Here is a 19,623-nt window from a genome sequence, read left to right on the forward strand (position 1 = left end):
GAAGGAGACAAGCGAGACATGGCGGCCGCGTCAAGCCCCGCCCCTCCCACCGGGGCCGGACGGCCCCGCCCCCCGCCCGGTGGGAGGGGCGGGGCTTGGGCTGTCAACGCGGAGTGCGCCTGCGCGCTCCGCCCCCCTCCCGGAAAGGCGGCCACGTCTGCCGGAAAAGATGGATCCGATGGATCCGGTCCGCTCGGCTCGGCCCGCGGCCCCGCCGTGACTGACGCTGCCCCGCCGCCCCTCACGGCTCCGCTCGGGCCCCCGCGCTGGGAGGAGGTGAGGCAGGGCTGTGCTGAGGCCGCTCCTGAGAGGGGGGAGGCCCGGGGACAAGCGCGGCTGAAGGAGAGGGGCGTCGGAGGGGAAGCGGCCCGTCCTGAATTCAGTCCTGGAGTGAAGGGGCCTTTCCAGGGGGCTGGGATATGGTGGTGTCACAGGCCCGCGCAGCTGCCCGCCGTGGCGGGGTCGCGGGAGGGGCTGCGCAGTTTGTGGGAGAGGAGCCCCTCTGTCTGAGCCAGGTTGGGAGTCTGCCGGCCAAACATGTAAGGCTTAGTTGTTTTCTGTTAGTGTGATGATATTCCGTAGCGAGTGCTGATGCTCAAAACGGGTGCAGGGGTCTGATTTTTTGTTTTTAAAGCTTTGGTTTAAAAACCTTGGTTTTGTCTGTTTTTTCTCAGACATCAGTTACCATATTTCCATCAGTTACCATAATAGCAAGATAACTAAACGAGTAGGAGTAAGGCTTTAAAATAACTACAGCACTAATAGATTAACACAACAGTTGTTTAGGTAACCCACACATCTTGTCCTAGCAACGCTAGTCTGATTTATAATCATTCTATGTCTTTTGCAGCATATGGTCCCAAAGTTTTAATTGTACAGAGTTTATCAACAGACACCCATCATGTCCTGGCTTGTTGATCTCGCTGGAAAGGCAGAGGATCTACTCAACAGAGTTGATCAAGGAGCTGCATCAGCTCTGAGCAAAAAAGATACATCAAGCAGTGCAGTTTATGATAATAAGAATTTGAACTCTGCCAATGAATATTCTGAAGTGCACCAGCATACTGGAGAACTGAAATATCAGACATCATCCAAAGCAGCTTACATCTCATCAGCAGCTGATAACATTAAACATCAGAAGGCCACAATCCTGGCAGGAACAGCAAATGTTAAACCAGCACGTAGGATGTCCTCAGAGGCTGCTTCTCCAGTAGAAAGTGTTTCCACACCCAGAGCTGCCTCGCATTTTGTGAGAAGAAAAAAGTCAGAACCTGATGATGAGTTGCTATTTGATTTTCTCAACAGTTCAGAGAAAGAACCTAATGGAAGGATGGACTCTAAAAAAGAGAAGAGCAAGGCACCTGTTCTTCAAAATCACTCTCGGACTTCAAGCATTAGTTCTGTATCTACCAGTACACAGAGTGCAAAAACTAATGAAGATAATTCCATCAGGAGCCAAGGCAATGGTAGTTAAATAGTCTTGAACCTAGAGATATTTAAAACCCAAGTATGTCTAGGGTAAGGCTAGGTAATGGATTTATTGTCACTTCATGAAACATTTATTGGTAGTGGTATGTCAAATGTGTGGGATACAGCAGGGCCTTTCACATTTTTTCATCACTGGGATAATGTTAGAAACCATGCTAATTTCACAAACTGCATAATTAATACCTAAATCTTTTGTGTTTTTGATCTGCCTCGTTGCTACTGCTCACGTTGACCTCCCTGTGCTGTGACCTGACCTGGCATCAGCTCCCATATGTCCCCATGTAGAAGCACAGGTGCTGCTACATTGGTTTGGTCACTCAGGGGCCCTGACCTGCTGTTGTCACATAGGAGAGTGAGTGACTTTGATCATGGCTAGATGGTGTTGGCTGCTGCCCAGTGCACCACGTGGCATGGTGTGAGGGTGAGCTGACAAACTTCCTGGTCCTGCGGAGTGGAAAGTTGGATGTGCATAGGCTGTTGTAGAGCTGCAGGCACGAGAGAGCTAAATAGGTAAAGCCTTTGGATTGCCAGAAGTAGTTCATTACTGCAGTCTAAATCCAGAGGCCTGAAAGAGCCTCCAGGCCAGGTGGTAAAAAGATGGGGCTATTCCCAAATCAACAACACAAAGGAGAGTGTGACTGGGAAGTGTCAGGAACTTGCATTCTCTGTCAGACTGTCCATTCTATACTCAGTCCTTCTGCTGCTGTGCTGCTTTGTTGTTGTTTATTCTAGAAAATTGAAGGGATTATTTCTTAATAATGTAGTTAGAATACTTCATTATTTATTCAGTATTTTAAGCATGTAAACCATTAAATGTCAGGTTTTTACTTACTACATTAAGTACGCTTGAAAAGTTTTAGACATAAAAAGGCATCATTTCCAAAGATGTGAATATTTTTGTATTTCTGGGTCTGTAACTTTTCAGTAAGGTTTACTGCTAATAATAAATAATTCAAATATGTTAGACCTGGCTATATGGCCTTGCTGATTGGTGCTTAAGAAATATATTTATTTTGCTCAGTGTGGCCTATTGACTTCTCTTCTGAGGATTTTTGAGCAGTTTGCATTGTGGAGGTGCTAAATAAGAAAGTCACAGTTACAATATAGGGTTTGAGCATGCTGTTTTCAAAGTTGATTGTACAGATATCTGTGCCATTTAATTATTGAGTATAGAATCTGTTAATAGACAAAACCAACTAACATTATACTTTGTATGTTGCCACGGTTATAATCTAATCTGTGCTATAAATGGCTAATTTGTTTCTTCATTAATCTATTGAGTTTTCCAGACAAAGAAATGAGGATGAATTGTCTCATAATTTGGAAACTGTGTAAATAAATCAAAGGGAAGATAATGGCACTTCTTAGAATTGTTCAAATAGGAAAGGGGGTTGAGAAAATGTGGAAAAAATCTTCCTGTCACTGCTGCTACTTGTGGGTGTGGTGGTATTCAGAATTCATGGCATGCCCCATTTCCCTAGGCTTGGGGTTATAGGGGCTGTTGCAGTGGTAACAAGGAAGGTGAGGCAGCTTGGTTGGCAGTCACAAGGTGAAGTAAATAATGTTTTGGCAACTAAACTGCAGTCTTGATTGACATTAGTTCCAGTCTGTCCGCCTGGATTTTCGGCAGTTACTCCCTTGGGACATACTAAATTCAGAAGTAATATTTTTGGATTACCTGCTGTTTGTTCATTGTGTGCTGTGTCATTTTGTCTTAAAACTGATGCAAAGCTTCCAAATATCTGCATGCTGGAATCAAGGCTCTTGCAGTGGATGTTTAACTTTCACAGCGTTAATCAAGGACACTCAGTGTGTTTGTGCATGACAGGAAAAGACTGTTGGTTCTTCCTTCCATGCAAGGGACTGTAATTCAGAATACTGCCAGGATTTCCCTTATTGTTCTCTTCTAAAATAAAATTTATATCCTCAGAATCTAAATGGAAAACCAGAATGGGCTTGTACAAAAATTTCCCTAGTTAGTTGCTATGAGTATTTAATATTTTCTGTTACTCTTCAGCTCCTGAGGATGTTTCTGAATAGCAAAGATATAAAAAGAGTGTTAATGTTTTGAAATCCTAAATTTGCCATTAATGTAATAAGAAGTTTTATAACTTCCTTGTCTTGTCTTGCAGGATTAACAAAAACACTGCATGGCACATATGTAATAGTCCTGCTTTGTGCAAGTCCCTTGTGAGAAGCAGCTCCACATTCCATTTCAATATAAACTATTTTGGTGATTATTATTTAACCGTTGATGTAGAACATGGAGTTACTGTTTATATAAAGGCCATTTACAAATATGTATATTAGTTCTAACTGGCATGTCTCCATTCAGAAACTCCAGACAGTTCAGACTCTGGCCTGGGAGCACAAGGGAACGGCGTGAAGGATTCTTCACTAAGTGCAGTAACTAATCCCAGCCTTTCCTCTAATGATGATTTGAAATCACATGAGCTGTCCAATCTGCGCCTGGAGAACCAGCTGCTGCGAAATGAAGTGCAATCGTTAAATCAGGAAATGGCTTCATTAATACAGAGGTCCAAAGAAACACAAGAAGGTACTTCAATTGTAACATTAGTAGAACACCAGTGGACTAGAAAATGATGCTATTTTTTTGTTATTTGTATTTATAATAAAATCTCACTGGTTACATTTCCATGTATGACCTACCAAGTAAAATGATTCTTGGTTTCAAAATAATAAAATGGTAGAAACTAAAAGGCTTGTTTAACTACAAAGATAAAACAAATGTTGATTAAAATAATGCATTCAAGTTAGTTATAAAGCTTATGTCATATTAAAGCAGTGGTAGCAAATACCACTATTAAAATACTTTTTCTGCATTTTGGTGGTTATTGCAAAATACTTTAAAATGAATAAATTCTTTTAAATGCTTCAAAATCTGACTACTTTCTGCTGTTGTAGGCTATAATATCTGATGCCTAGAAACTGACAATAAAAATATAAATTTTAGTATTTTTAATATGACCTCACAAGCTTTTTCAAAGCCAAATGAAATGAAAAATATAAAAAATATGACTACAAATCACACAAATGATAAAACATACAGCAAACTCCTGCTGTTAGGCATAAAACTCAGAGACCACATTTTTTTTCACAGTAACTGTATAAGACAGATGATTTAAATTTTCATTGAAGTTTGATGTGTGATGTTTGATTAAAAACAGAAGCCTTTGTAAGTATTCAGGCGTTATTTCAACACTGGTGTATTTTTCTACAGTTATTTAGTTTGAGCTTACTGTCACATAGAGTTAAATGAGATGCTTTATGCAGAGGTTTCTTCTTGCACAGGGATATTTGACAGTAGGCCACTGCAAGGAGTGGGGCAGGTGGGATGTGTGTCTATTTATTTTGAGATCATCTCCCAAATTTTATGGGTCATGCTCTGACAGCCAGTCTGGCATTTGTTACCTCCTAGTAGCTCATAAGTTTTGAGTTCTACTTCAACTTGGTTGTACTTAATTTTTTCTTTACGAAATGAGATATGTGCATCCTGATTGTTTACAAGACCTTGTGATACCTACTTTTATAAACTTCAAGGAAACTTCTTATTTTGTAGAACTGAACAAATCCCGCGAAAAGGTCGAGAAGTGGAATGTTGATCATTCAAAGAGTGACAGGATGGTTAGAGAACTTCAAGCTCGAGTCGATGATCTGACAGAAGCTGTTGGTGCCAAAGATTCACAACTAGCTGTGCTGAAAGTGCGGTTGCAAGAAGCTGATCAGCTCTTAAGTGCTCGGACAGAAGCTTTGGAAGCACTGCAGAGTGAAAAATCACGGTACTTTGTAATTCTGCAAATAGTAATGAGTTTGAAAATTCAAGGTAGATAATTCAGTCTCTTTAAGAAAAAAATAAGCTAATGGGAAAGGGATTGTAACAAGATTTGAAATATGAGGATTAAAGTTTGCTCTGAGCCTGCTATTATCATAGTTGGCAGTGGGAACAGGGCAAATGAGTATAAAATTGGGGGGTTGGCAGTTGGTTATTGAAACTAATTTTGTAAAAAGTGTTTGTTTGTGTCAGACGCTGGAACTGGAAGGTCTCAAGAAGTTTTTCTTTTTCTTGAAAAATACACTTGGTTATCCACAAACATGAAGATTTTTCTGACTTATTTCAGTGCTGGGATATGAATCAGCAATTGTATACTCCAGAATATAGGTCAGGGAGGTGTGTGAGTCATTAACTCCAGGCCTCACACCTGTAGTCAGCCAGATGCAGTAATTTACTGGGTAAATTTTCAAAGCTGGTCTGGAAACCAGGAAGTTATATTTCTACCTGAAAAATCACACTAGCTTTCTTCTTTTTTAATTAATATTGTTGCTCTTTCAGGATCATACAAGACCACAGTGAAGGCAGCAGTTTACAAAATCAAGCCCTTCAAACTCTTCAGGAGAGGCTGCGTGATGCAGACTCCGCACTCAAGCGAGAACAAGAAAGTTACAAACAAATGCAGGTTAGACATGAAGAGTAAGGAAGACTTTTAAGACTCTACTTTTGAGATCAGATCTGTGGGGTTCCAAGTGCTCTCTCCTCTCTTTGACTTCAGTTCCTGTTCAGGGTACTAATTGCTTGAAAGGATGTGCTGTCTGCTGCACTAAGTATCCTTGTGATGCTGATCTACCTATGTTACTTTGCAAGCTTCATGCGTAAAAGTTTTTGAAGATTCATGCTGACAATTTTTACTGGTTTTTTTCATGTTCCTAATGTTAATACATGTTTTAAAATTAAATCAGTAATCAGTTTATTTTTCAATACTATGTTGTTATGGAACTTATTGTTACATAATTTTACTGTGTAAAGATGTGAATACATCATTGCTAGAGACTATTTTCCACACTTAACTTGGCCTTTGTTATATGTAATAGCATCTTTGAAAATATTTATCAGTGTTTGTTTTGGTGTTTTTTAAAGTACTACAAAATGTGTCAGGCAACATTTAATAATATTTTTTGAGGGGCAAACTTGCTTTTTGTTTGCTAAACAAATGTGAATAATAGGAAGATTGTTATTCCCTCACTATTTCTGGTGAGGGAAAGAAATGCATATTTTTACTGACATCATTTACTACTTGCTTAAGCAAACAGAATTTCTTTCGACATAATACTAATGCATCTTTAAATTGGAGGTGGTAGATATGAAGTGGTGTGCCCTGTGTAGTTGCTTTTAAACTTTCTTTTTTCCTTTCTAGGTTAAAGTTGAGACTGTGTTTAAACACAAAGTATTGTTTCTTTATTGCTAATAGAATGAGTTTGCTGCTCGTCTAAGTAAAGTGGAAGCAGAACGTCAGAACTTGGCAGAAGGGATAACTGTAGCAGAGAGAAAGTATTTAGATGAAAAGAGGCGAGCTGATGAGCTTCAGCAGCAAGTCAAAGTAACTAAAAGCCAACTGGAATCTGCAAAACAGGAACTGACAGACTATAAACAGAAAGCTACTCGCATTCTCCAAGTAAGCATTTTTGTGAAGAAATACAGTTTGATTTGCATGCTTTAACTTTTTATAAGGTGTTATGCTTCAAATAATCTAATTTGTGGGGATTTTTTTATGTGACCCGTAATGTGTTTTGGGGTATATCTCTAATGATACCTATAAATAACAGCTAGCATTTTGTAAATTTAAATTTATAGATGGAGTTATGGGATTGGAATGGCAGTTCAGGTTCTGAACTTGAAGAAAAGTGCAAGTGAACTGTTGCACTTATTGTGCAACATCTGTCAGTGTGTTCTGCATCCAAGAGTCCAATGTTAGGCAGATAGTTAAATAGATGAAACTTAAAATTTGTTTCAGCCCTGATATTCCTGTTTCAAGAACATTACTCTGTTCTGCTTGAGGCTGAAGCCTAACATAGAATGGATACTTACATGTAACCAGAGAAAATACTTTTCTGTGTCCTGAAAGTTGTGTGTGATCAACATTATATAATGAATGGCAAAATCAGGTATTTTGTGCAGAATTCCGTACTACTTAAATTGTCAGAGATAGCAAGTCCAAACATGGATGGTTTGAGTCTTGTTTTTAAATGTTAGCAAGATGTTGAAGATGGAGATCTCTGTTTAGAATAACTAATTTAGTCTAATGTCCAAGGACAGGTTTTAAATCACCTCAGTAAATATGGAAAGCCTGAATCACAAGTCCATGTCAAGCTAACTCTGAATAAAATGCTTCATCCTCTTTCTTGAGAGAGTTATTGCTGTATTTGATTCTTAGCTGGCTTCTGTTGACAGGAGAAAGGACAGACTGAAAGGGGGTCGGTTCTGTCTTTAGTGTCTGTTAGCGTATGTCTTCTCTGTTATGGTAGTTGAAGAGCCAAAATTCAACATTCTAGGCATTTTTAAAGGGAAAAACTGTACTCTTCCTTAGAGGACACATGCTTTCAGTAAATCCAGTCTCATGGTGTACAGGGAACCAGAAAAATTATCAGTAGGGAAAGATTTTCATTTTCAAATGTGTAATGTGTATTAACTTGGCTAAAAGAACAGATAAAGCAGTTCTTCACTGTATGTCTACATTAGAATTTTAGACCAAAGTAATTTTGGCATATTCTAGTTGAATACTTTTTAAATCCTGCTATAATTAATATATTGATTTATTATTTCAGTCTAAAGAAAAGTTGATAAACAGCTTAAAAGAAGGCTCTGGTATTGAAGGCCTGGACAGCACTACAGCAAGCACAATGGAACTGGAAGAACTGAGACATGAGCGAGACACTCAGAGAGAAGAAATACAAAAGCTACTGGGGCAAATACAACAGATGAGAACAGAGCTGCAGGTAACTATGCTTATGTACACGTGTATTTGTACTTAGCTATGACAAAGGACTGTTTTCTTGTATACTGTGGGTCTGTTGTTTCTAGTATTTTTTATCTTCTTTCTTCCCTCACTACTTTTGAGAGAAGCATTTCTTTCCAAACAAGCATGGCAGTTTCTGTACCTATATCCTTTTCTGCAAGGGCTACTAATCCTTGAAGCAACGTAATCCAAGTCATCTGCTGGCATAACAGGCTCAACCCAGCAACTGTGCAAAAGCCTGCTTTGCACAGTTTTAGCCTGTAGGCAGTAGGAAGGAAGAAGTGGAGGATTTTCATGTTCACAAAATGCATTTATTTTATTACTGTATTAGTAAAAATACTCTGTATAAAATGACAAATGTCATTTATCCAATACACCCTCAACCTTCCATTTCCTCTGAAGCAATATTGCGTATACCACTTTTTTTTCTTTTCCCATTACCTATGACAGATTGCAGAAATGTTTGAGTGTTAGTGAAATGGTTACATTTCTATTCATTTCAGGATATGGAGACGCAGCAGGTAAGTGAAGCTGAGTCAGTGAGAGAGCAGCTTCAAGACCTACAAGAGCAGATATCAGCACATAAAATGGCCAAGCAAGAGGCAGAAGCTGAACTAGAACGGCAAAAACAGGCAAGGAATTCTTGAAAGCTTATTGATCTTATTTTAGGCCCCATGTGGTGTTATCAGCAAAGCATTTGGCTTAATAAGAGAGTAGCTTATACAGTGTTTGGGTTATTTTTTTTTAGTATTCCAGAGAAATCCGCAAAAGCTTGGTGAATGTCACTAGGCCAAAGAAAGCACAACCAGGACAAGCAATGGTCAGGGCCTTCTGAATACTCCTGATGAACAGAGATTTCACTGATGTAGTAAAGAATAAACAGGACCCTAGGAAGTGCACAGAATTGGTCAGAATCTTAAATTTTATTCAGCAGGGAAAAAGTCAAACAACAGGGATGTAGTAACGCTTGCAACATTATTTATATCAAGAAACTAAATACTGGAAGTGGTTACTGTGGAACTTCCCATGCTCAATTAATACATAAGTTTTAACTCATAAAATAATGTCATTGTTGTGGAAGTTTATAGATTTTTATTTTTTAATCCACATGATCTAATCTAAATCTAGATGTTGTTACTTCCAAACTGCTCTGTTATTACACAGTTTGCTGATAAAATTATGTTAATGAATTTCTTCAGATTTTGTCATCTTTTTGAGTAAACTCAGCCTAGATTTAACCAGTTTTGTGCAAAAAGAGGGCAGAAAAAAGACAAACTCATCTTTCATGTGAACAACTTATTGTTCAATAGGAATTGAGCAAATACTTTGCACCTTGTTAAAAAATTTCTTTGTAAGGAAAAGCTCATATAAAGAGAATTAATAATGAGGAAAGCAGGAGTACACTGTATCTACTGGGAACAATTTATCTTAGAGGATTATCTGTTCTTCCAGAAATTACATTTTAATGAGATGCTTGCAGCTTGAACTAATTAAAAGGCAGAAGTCGAGGTCTGCTTTTGATGGATAGCTAATGTTTATTAGGTCAAAGCAGATGGTAGATGGTATTTTGTTACTCCTGCCCTTCTGAGAAATATGCTTTAAGTCAATACTACCTAGAGAAAGAGTGAGGTGAATTAGAAAAACCTTATCAGTTATTGCAGAAACTGAAGTATTCCCTTTGATGACACACCTTTACATGTGCTTTTAATGTAATTGTTTGTGTTGATACTTAATGCAATTATGGTCAGTGCTGGCTGGGAGTTCCTTTAACTATTACCAAAAGGTTTCTGAAACTGAAGGTGGAAAATAAGGAGAGATGTTATTTTTTGTACACCTGCTGATCCAAAGGGAGAATAGATTATCTGTTTTCTGTAGCAACTGAGAGCTGAAGTGACAGTGATTTAAAGACTGTCTTAATTTAAAAGATAAGCATGACAGGTCTTTAAGTGGGAGCTAAAATAGCCACTAAATCATGGAAGTAACAAAACTTATGATTAGATTTCTCTTCAGTAATTTGTTTCTTACTAATATTCCTTCCCCTTTCACAAAATGGCCTGAGGTTGTGTCAGGGGAGTTTTAGGTTAGATATTAGAAAAAGATTCTTCACCCAGAGGGTGGTTGGGCTCTGGAACAGGCTCCCCAGGGAAGTGGTCACATCACCAAGACTGACAGATTTCAAGAAGTGTTTGAACAATACTCTCGAGTATGTGGTGTGACTCTTGGGGATGGTCCTGTGCAGGGCCAGGAATTGGACTTGGTGATTCTTGTGGGTCCCTTCCAACTTGGCACACTCTGTGATCTGCTATGTTAATTTATCCTGCACCTTAAAGGAAGATGTGTGTCATACAGAATTATAGATAGATATACCAAGGGTTTTTAAATACTTTTAAAAAGCGGTATTTTGAATTAATGAGTTTATTTTAGGAATACAGACTCCCCACAAAGTATGTCGTAATTGTTGCATTATTGACATAGTTTCAAGATAGCAACATAATAAATGGTGAAAGGGTAATGAAGATAAACTGTAGTCCCAATGAAATTGTGTGACTCTTAGTAAACTGCTCTGGATTAATATTTATATTAGGTCAGTCTCCACGAAAGAATTTAATTGGTCTTGTAGGTTGTGTCTTCATACTCAGCTTTGTCTTTCCCCCTACTCCCCCTATTCTAGTCAGACACTTAACTAAGATTAAATTTCAGTTTGTATTTGATTACAGCATATTGCTTCCTTGTGTTCCATTGTGAAACTCTAGATAAGAGATTGTCACTCAACATACTTATACGTATAAAATCTTTTATTTGTAATTGTGGTGAATTTTATAGGAACTCCATTATACTGAAGAAGAATTGTATCGAACAAAGAATACTTTGCAAAGCAGAATAAAAGACAGAGAGGAAGAAATTCAGAAGCTCAGAAATCAGGTGTGTGTAGAAAATAATTTTATAACCTTCAGTTATAAAAACAGTGATGGGAACTATTATATGACTAAACTGTCCTGAAAAATCTCGTAAAGGTTCTACTTGGGAATTACAGTGTATTTGTTTCCAATACAGACTAGAAGGGAACCACTTAGAGTAAATAGCCTAATTTATAGTTGTATGTGCTTTTATATTTGGGGGTGGTAATTAACCTCTGTCCCAACTAGACCTGATGGGGTGATGTTGGATCAACATTCTTCTTTATGAAAACTAAAAGAACTCATTGGAGTTTGATTAGGTTGTTACAATTTCGTCTAAGATCATTATAACTGGGGTAAGAACCTAAGTTATGTCCTACAAACTCAGTGATCCATCTACTGCTCTGTGTTGGACAGTAGCAGTTAGGGACCAGCATGTTTTGGACACTTCCTTCCCTCCCTTGTACCTGCTCACCATCAGCAGTTCTGTTAGGGAACGTTAGTGTTATGAGTCTCTACTGAATCCCACCGATATGTTGATGGACCTATTTTCCTTAAATTGGTCTAATCCCTTTTGGCACCTTCTGATACTTGTCAGCCCCCAGTCTCCTTGAGCAACATGAAGGCATAGGCCTCATTTTGTGCATATCTTAGCATGATGAAAAGTAGTCTGTTTGTAGAGAAGTTGATAGTCTGGAGTCAGCTATGGTCAGCTGTGCAGTTAGTTATAGTGTCAGAGGGTTTGGAAATTGTTGTGTTGTGATAAAGATTTCTTGAGCATGTTGGCAGACTTGTCTGGTAATGCTGGCTTCAGGGCTACCTGCACCTGCCATGTTGCAGGTATCTAATTTGTATTTTGGATATCTGTCATTCCTGATGATTGTTTTTCATCATTGAAGCTCTACTTGTGTGGTATACGATGCCAATAAGTGGCTGAGGTTCAGGACTGTAGATGAAGTATCGCACATATGGCAGATCTGGTGATTCCCCTTTGCTTTAAATATTTTCTGCAAATTGAATTACGTGATCCATGTCAAATGCATGATCCATTTGCTGTCCTTGCAGTTTCTATTTGCTAGTATGATCGTGTTTCTGCCTCAGTGCTTCTCAATTCTTCTGCAGCACATCCTGCATTTTCACCATTTCATTCAAGTTTTCCTGTAAAATTGGCATCAGATTCTCTGCATCTGTACTGAGTTTTTCCTTCCTCACTTGAAAACATTTTACGTATTTGAAGTTGCAAGTGTAGTAGCCAGACTGGATTAGCTTGCTATTGTCATGCCTACCTCTAAGGATAGTGTTGATTTTATGATTAAACTTAGGGTTATACAGAAACATTCACATGATTAGAGGTGGATAACAGAGAAATATATTTTTACATAGCGTTTGTTGTGTCATGTAAAATCTTGTTTTAGCAACTGTTGAAATGAAGTTTCCTATTTATTGTGCTCATTACTGATAGTTTTGATAGCATTATCCTGAAAAAATTCTGCAGTGGAGTAACTTGGTTCTTGAAGGCTTAGATCGTTATTGAGTTTTGTAATATGTCAGTTGGTCAGACTTTGAACTTAGACTGATTTTTTTTTTGTTGTTTTTCTTTGCTTTTTAGCTCACAAACAAGACTCTAAGCAGTAGTAGTCAGACAGAATTAGAAAATCGGCTTCATCAGCTGACAGAAACACTAATTCAGAAGCAAACCATGTTAGAGAGCCTGAGCACAGAGAAAAACTCACTTGTGTATCAACTGGAACGACTTGAGCAACAGCTGAAGGCTATCCAAGGCACTAGTACTAATGGACCTTCCATTAATATGGCAGGCATTGATGGTGCTGAAGGTAAATAAGGAAATATAGTATTTAAAACCCTTGTCTTTTTTGCAGTTCAGGCTTTTATATTTCCTAATGCCTTTCCCTGAATGAATCTGTAAGGAAAAATAAATGCTGAAAATAGGCTGCTTATGCTAGAGACCTTAGTAACTATAGTCTACAACAGCCAGTATTACACAAAATAGTTAACTAGAAGCTCCTTTTTGTGTCTAAATGACTTTAAGTAAATTTAATAAAGCCAATGTAATGTTTAGTTCTCAGTGCTATGACATTACTGGAACAGTCCTGTCAGAGGTGCAGATAAACCTGTCTCTTGGGGCTTAAGCTGAATATCAGAAGCAGGATCTAAGTATTCTCTTGTAAAGAGGACTTGGGAGCAAGAATGGGATACTTCCTTTTCAGAACTGATCAGAGGTCTGGTTGAAATTAATTTTCTCCTTGCTTTCTGTTTTTCTTGAAAAGCAGCTTAAAATTCAGTGGTTCTGTTGAGGTTGGTTTATCTGACTTGTATCTCTGGCAGAACCTCAGCAGTTGATTCATGGTGTTGAGATGTTACTTTTCAAAATTTGTCATTTTTTATATATGTTAAGTAAATTTTAAAAGCAAGGGACAATTACTAAGAGCTGTAAAATGACTGACCAGATGTTTTTAGTAAAGTTGGTATATAGTAAAAATGTAAATAAAGTAAAAAATTTTTGAGTATACAAGTTAGTGTCAGAAATGCTAATCAAAGTTTTACTGTATGAGAAGTAAAAAAATTTGAGAAAGTGTGATAGTATCTAATCCATCATTTTACACACCTAGTAATAGCTACTACTTGATAGAATTGAATATCAAGATACCAATCTAGTGAACTTAAAAAAAAAATACTAAGTTGAAGAAACATTGGACTTGATTGTAAGTTTGAGAATTCCATTCTCAAAACATGCTTCTCTGCCCCCAGCAAGACGACAGTGCAATCAGATCAATCACTATTTTTATATTACTTTTATATGTCTTTGTTATACATTATCAGTTTGTTCTCTTAAGCAACACTTTAGCTAATGGGGTTTTTTTGCTTTTTTCCTTTCAAATAGGTGCTCGTATGCGTAATGTTCCTGTCCTGTTCAGTGACATGGATACCAGCGTGGCAGGAATGTATGGGAGAGTCCGCAAAGCTGCGAGCAGTATAGACCAGTTCAGGTGAGAGTGTCCTGAGGGAACGGGTGCTGTAGTTGCTGTAATCCTTTCACAGTTTTCAGGTGACACACTTTCTTTCGTATTGCTCTTATGAAGGTAAAAGTTAAAAATAATGCAGCTAAAGTATAGTATAAATGACTAAATGTTGACCTACTTCACTTGAGCTTTTCTGTGACGTTAATATTCTTGGGCTTTTGCAAATTATAGTCAGTTATTTAAATAACGCTCCAGTAGATACAAGAGGATCACTAGACTATGTACAAAACCATCTAACCTTTTTCATTACCATCTTCTATGTTTTTTACTTACAGTTGTGTCTGTGATAAACACTGTAAGAGTGTATTAGAGGGGGAGTATCATCTGTACTCTTTTAGTCCTATTTAGGCATCGTAATGAAGACAAGACTGGTTTCTGACCCAGTGTAGCTGTTTACCTTGAAAGATAATCTATTTGAGGAATTAATAAATGAAAGTCATTCTGGATCCAGTGAAAGACTTGTTTTTATCCTTTTTCTGAGCAGTTAGGTTGTCAGTATTCAGAGCAAAGGTCTGCTACAAAACTTGAACCAAATACCAGTAGAAAACAAAATTAGGCAATACTTAATCCTTTGAAAGCAAGATACCTCAATAGAAAGTCCTTTGTGCATCCATGGTACTTGAATTCATTGTGAAGGATATCAGGATTTCCATTATTGGGACCTATTTTATGTAATGTTTCAATTCTGAACTTCATTTGACAGTATTGTATTCCCTTCCATACATGGAACTGAGCAGTGAGCAGTGCACACCTGTAATGGAGTTACTTTGAAGCACCGTAGCAGTAACCTTGCAAAACCCAAGAGCTTTTCAACTAATGAACTATAAGAATAGTAGTAATGTATTGTGTTTTCCAAAGGAATCCAAGCTTTTAGTTGCTTTGATGTATCGGGTTTTTCAAAGGCGTCCAAGGTTTCAGTTGCTTAAATTTTTTTGAAAGATTCATGACAGCTCTTCAGGTAATGAAATTTGACAAATATAGAGCATATTTGTGTGTTTTAAAATGCCTGTACACCTCTTGAGTCCTAATGGTTTTTCAAAAACTCTGAGCCTTGCATGTAAGAGAAAAAATTAGGAGAAAATGTTTTATGATTTGAATTTTCTAACTCCACTTAATCTTCCGAGTACATGAAGTAAAATTCAAGACATAGCAAAGCTATGTGTGTAAGATCTGCTCATGTTTGACTTTGTGATGACTGGGATGACAGGAACAGGAATTTATTGCTCAGTGTTAACTTGTGCATTTTGTTTTCTCTTGTACCTGTGTAGCATTCGGCTGGGAATCTTCTTAAGGCGGTACCCCATAGCAAGAGTCTTTGTAATCATTTACATGGTGAGTCAGCTTTCTTTAAGGCAAGATTTCTGTAGCCAGTTTATATGTCTTGAATAGCCAGACTGATGTTCAAAAGGCTGTATCATTAACAATTCAGTGTGGTTTTTTTGTAAAATGGAACTAAATAATACTTATGTAACAGCTTTTTGGAGTCATGTTGCTTTCCAATTTTCACTTTTTCCCAGGAATTCTTAGTATAGCAGTCTTAAGGACACTTATGTAACTATCATTTAAAGGACTGTAAAAGCTGATTTCTAGTATTAAAATACAGAATAATAATGACCAGTTGCCAAGGTTAACCCACTACACCTGCATGCACTGCATTTAGGAAAACAACATCTGCTTAGAGCTTTTGTAATATTTGACTCTTCGCAGGGTTTTTTTTTTTGGTGGCTAATGGTCACTCTTCTCTGGTAGCTGAAAAAGTAGCAAGAAAAGTTTTTCTTGGCAGACTTAACCAGTGGAAATATAGACTTAAATAGTGGAAAGTTGCTCACCTACAACAGGCAAAATTGTCAGGCTGGCAACTGATAGAAGTGAAATGCCTCCCTTTTCCACTGGAGGGCAGATGCCTGTCAGCTGCAGGAACCTGTGGAAAGTGCAATCTGCCTTGCTTGGAAATATTCTTCTGTTTGAGGACGTGTTAAAAACCCCACGTTGCTTGAGAAGGCATAATGAGTTGCTGACCAGAGTTTCTGAGAACTGCTGTCACTATTTCATGATATAAAGGAGACAGACAAAGGAACAAAGGAAACTACAATTTTCCCTTGCAATTGCAACTCTTACCCTTCTTTTAAGTGCTGGAAGGAACAGGCTGATTAATTCCTAACCTCTCTTTCATCACTTAAACTTATAAATATATAAATAAAATGCTTTGTACCAAAACAGTGGAGACTTTTGCTGCCTAAGCTGCAATCTGAAGGGAAACTCGATGATGGCTGTATATTGGGAAGTCAGTGGCAATTACACTTTTTTCAGCTCAAACCTTGACTATGACTACTGTAACTTGAATTTTTTTAAAATATTTTTTTTAAAGGAAGTGTGGCTTATGTATTCCTTGTTGCACTTCAAGCAGCTTCTTCAATTCTAATTGGATAGTTTCATCCAAATTTGAATGAGAACATTCATACAGAGTTCACAAAAATGCCTCAAGTCAGTGTCTGTGGTAAGGAGAAGGATAGGAGAACTCAGCTGTCTTACACAGTCTGATGTCAGCCAGTTGGCACAGAAGTAGTGGCTTACCAGTCACTCGAGGCAGATCACATAATGTGCTGGCTGGGGACTGGATATTGGAGAGAACATCTGGAGTCACTGGGGCATGGAAGAAAAGAGAAACCAGAGGACACAAATTGGTAGGAAAACAGGCTGCTTTATTTTTGCTGCTTGTTTAAAGTCCTTAGCTTTCTGCAAGTGGCTTCATCAGAATCTGACTTGGCATTTCATTGTTCAAATGCAGATTTTTTTAGGAGTAGCTGATTATTGGGAAAAATATTTTAATCAAAATATTTCAACAAAACAAGTTTTATTAGCTGTCACTGAGAGCTCTCATATTTACTGCTGCTATGAGTGAGGATTGTCAGTGTTAACTTTATTTCTTTTCTTTTCTCAGGCATTGCTTCATCTCTGGGTTATGATTGTTCTCCTTACCTACACCCCAGAAATGCATCATGACAGTCCCAGTGGCAGGTAGACTGAGACAGGACCATATGCTGTGCTAATGTGATTTGGACTGGCAATGTCTTTAGAATAATCAGTCCTGAAATATCAGCAAACCCTTTCTTGTGGGGTTTAGGAAGGCAGAAAACCATCATGCCTGATTTATCTCTACTTTTCAAATACATATGTAATACTATGTAGCTTTTTCAGCTTACCTAAAAGAGCATAACTTTCTTGGAGAAATAAAGCTGTTAAGTTAAGCTGTGGTTAGCCTTTATATTTTATGTAGACCATCTGGTGGTTAGAGTGAAAGATAAGACTTGCTCCTACAAAGAAATGCAAGGATTTCTGAAATTACAGATATATATGGTACAAATTATTTCAGGTCATACTGGATATGGGCTATGGTCAGGTAATAAACTGTACTTAGCAATTCAAATAAACTTCTTTCTGGTTTCTTTCAGTCTGCTTTTGCACTTCTGTTTTTAACTTTGTAAATAACAGGCTTTTCCTTAATATGTTAAACTGGGAAAAGGACAATGGATTGGTGCAATATATTTTTGTAAATAAGTTTAAGAATAAAATATTATGCATTCTTAGCTTTGTACTTCTAGTACAATAGATATATCTTTCCTACAACTGAGTAGTGGGGCTGCCTATTTAAAAGGTGGTATTTTAGCTTTATTTAGAGAAGGAGAGAGGTGGTTTTGAAAGAGGTTTAAACGCTTGAGAAATAATGGTGTTTCTTTTTGCACTTGAAATTTGTATATTTTAACTGCGTTTTCTTATACCTCTTTCATTAGTACATGTCTTAATCAAATCTTATTGAAACATTTATTTTCTAAAGCTTTGGGTACTTAATTAAAACTATTTCTATATGAAATCTATCAAAACATTAAAAAGTTCTCATGTCTAAACACTCACCAAATATACTAATAAACAAACCTCATCAAATATTTCTCTTAAAACCCAAAATACCAAACCTACTGTAATAGTTCTGTTGTTGGACTTGTGGCATTCTGTAATTATGAATTATCAATAGACAATCATACAAGGTCACTTTCTTAAGAAATTTCTTGTTTTCTTGTGTGGTGCTCACAGCTGAGTAGTGAAAAGATGTCTACAAGCAATTTGTCACTCTTGCTCTTAGGATATGGCTCCGTTTTCATATGACTGAACACACTCAGCATTAGATCCTGTCCATGAAGTCTGTCACTCTGCCTCCTTTGGAAATGTTACAGTAGACAAATGACTGTATTGCTGTTCTGATTCAGATCTTGCAGAGAAAACTGAAATGTTTTAATGAACTGAGTAATAAAGGAGAGCATTTATTATAAGTTGTGTCCCTTCCCTCTGTCACATTTGCTTTACTTTGCCTAGTTCCTGTTGTCTGGTTTTTTTTCAATTCTGATGCTGAAGCCACTTTTGAACACCAGGGAGAGCTGATTGGTATAGAAGGAGATCAGGTAGAGGGCTTTTGCACACTCATTTTCTACAACATGCAGTTTTTTCATCTAAAAGCCCCCAAAACACTAAATCTTGGGATACCCCAGTATATTGTGACTTTGGGGGGAACATTCTTAGTGGTATAAACCCCTTACAGCTTTTCTGACATCACACCAACTGCATATCTATTCTTACTTCCTTTCTTCCTCTGTTTTTCTCTTTTTTCTTCCTTTTTTTTTTTTTTGTGCATGTGGACAACAGCTTTTGGATGCACAGATAATACCTTTTTTTGGTGAAACTTACTGAAACCCTTAGAGTGTTTCTAGAACCCTTTATCATAGATTAGTATTGTTTTCTTCATTTCTTCCAGGTTTTATGGTATAAATTTCACAGGGGTGCGCTACTAAAAGATAACTGCTGACTTTTGCCTATTGAATTAGGCTCTTGTATTCCAGTATCTGTTTGGGTTTAGACAGTGATGTCTTGAAGATGAGAATAATGACTTTGGCACAGGGTGCTTGAGCAGAATCAACCCTGTCCTCTGGGCAGTTCTAAACTGTTTCAGAGCTATACAAGAAATAAAGAACTATTCCTTAAAGGTTTTGTTCAAACAGAATGGATTTTTGCCGCCATAATTAATTTTAATGAGCTGCACAATGCACTGCAAGAACATGGAAGGTCACCTGATGGAGTCTCTCAGAAGATAAATGCCAAATTTCGAGTTGCAGGGTAAGATACACTCCTGCCTCTGATCAGCAATATTGGGCCCCGATGTCACCTGTATAGATTTGTGAAGTCAGCCACAGCCATGGGTCAAAGGTGACATAAGGATACCATTTTGACAAGCAGCTCTTCAGGGTAGTGTGTTACTGTCAGGAGATTGCCTTGCTGAACAGATGGCTTTCGAGTGAACAATACACTTCTTGTAACCTCTGCTTAAGTGGTGGGAGAATA

The 19,623-nt window shown here is 37.7% G+C and overlaps 1 protein-coding gene across 2 annotated transcripts; it reads left to right on the forward strand.

Annotated features, from left to right (window-relative positions):
- The first annotated feature begins 122 nt into the window (after window positions 1-122).
- On the forward strand, window positions 123-18,560 carry GOLGA5 (golgin A5). Of its 2 annotated transcripts, XM_032691543.1 has the most exons (14): window positions 123-276; window positions 851-1,466; window positions 3,824-4,045; window positions 5,069-5,288; window positions 5,840-5,963; window positions 6,753-6,956; window positions 8,107-8,277; window positions 8,801-8,929; window positions 11,121-11,219; window positions 12,804-13,029; window positions 14,097-14,202; window positions 15,504-15,567; window positions 17,177-17,253; window positions 18,325-18,560. In XM_032691543.1, the coding sequence occupies exons 2-14, from the start codon at window positions 902-904 to the stop codon at window positions 18,326-18,328; spliced, it is 2,211 nt and encodes a 736-aa protein (XP_032547434.1). In that variant the 5' UTR covers window positions 123-276; window positions 851-901; the 3' UTR covers window positions 18,329-18,560. The 2 variants fall into 2 exon arrangements, with proteins under 2 accessions (XP_032547434.1, XP_032547433.1); XM_032691542.1 differs by having other exon boundaries at window positions 124-276; window positions 17,177-18,560.
- The last annotated feature ends 1,063 nt before the right edge of the window (window positions 18,561-19,623 follow it).

This window comes from Chiroxiphia lanceolata, chromosome 6, assembly GCF_009829145.1.
Source record: "Chiroxiphia lanceolata isolate bChiLan1 chromosome 6, bChiLan1.pri, whole genome shotgun sequence".
Lineage (NCBI taxonomy): Eukaryota > Metazoa > Chordata > Aves > Passeriformes > Pipridae > Chiroxiphia > Chiroxiphia lanceolata.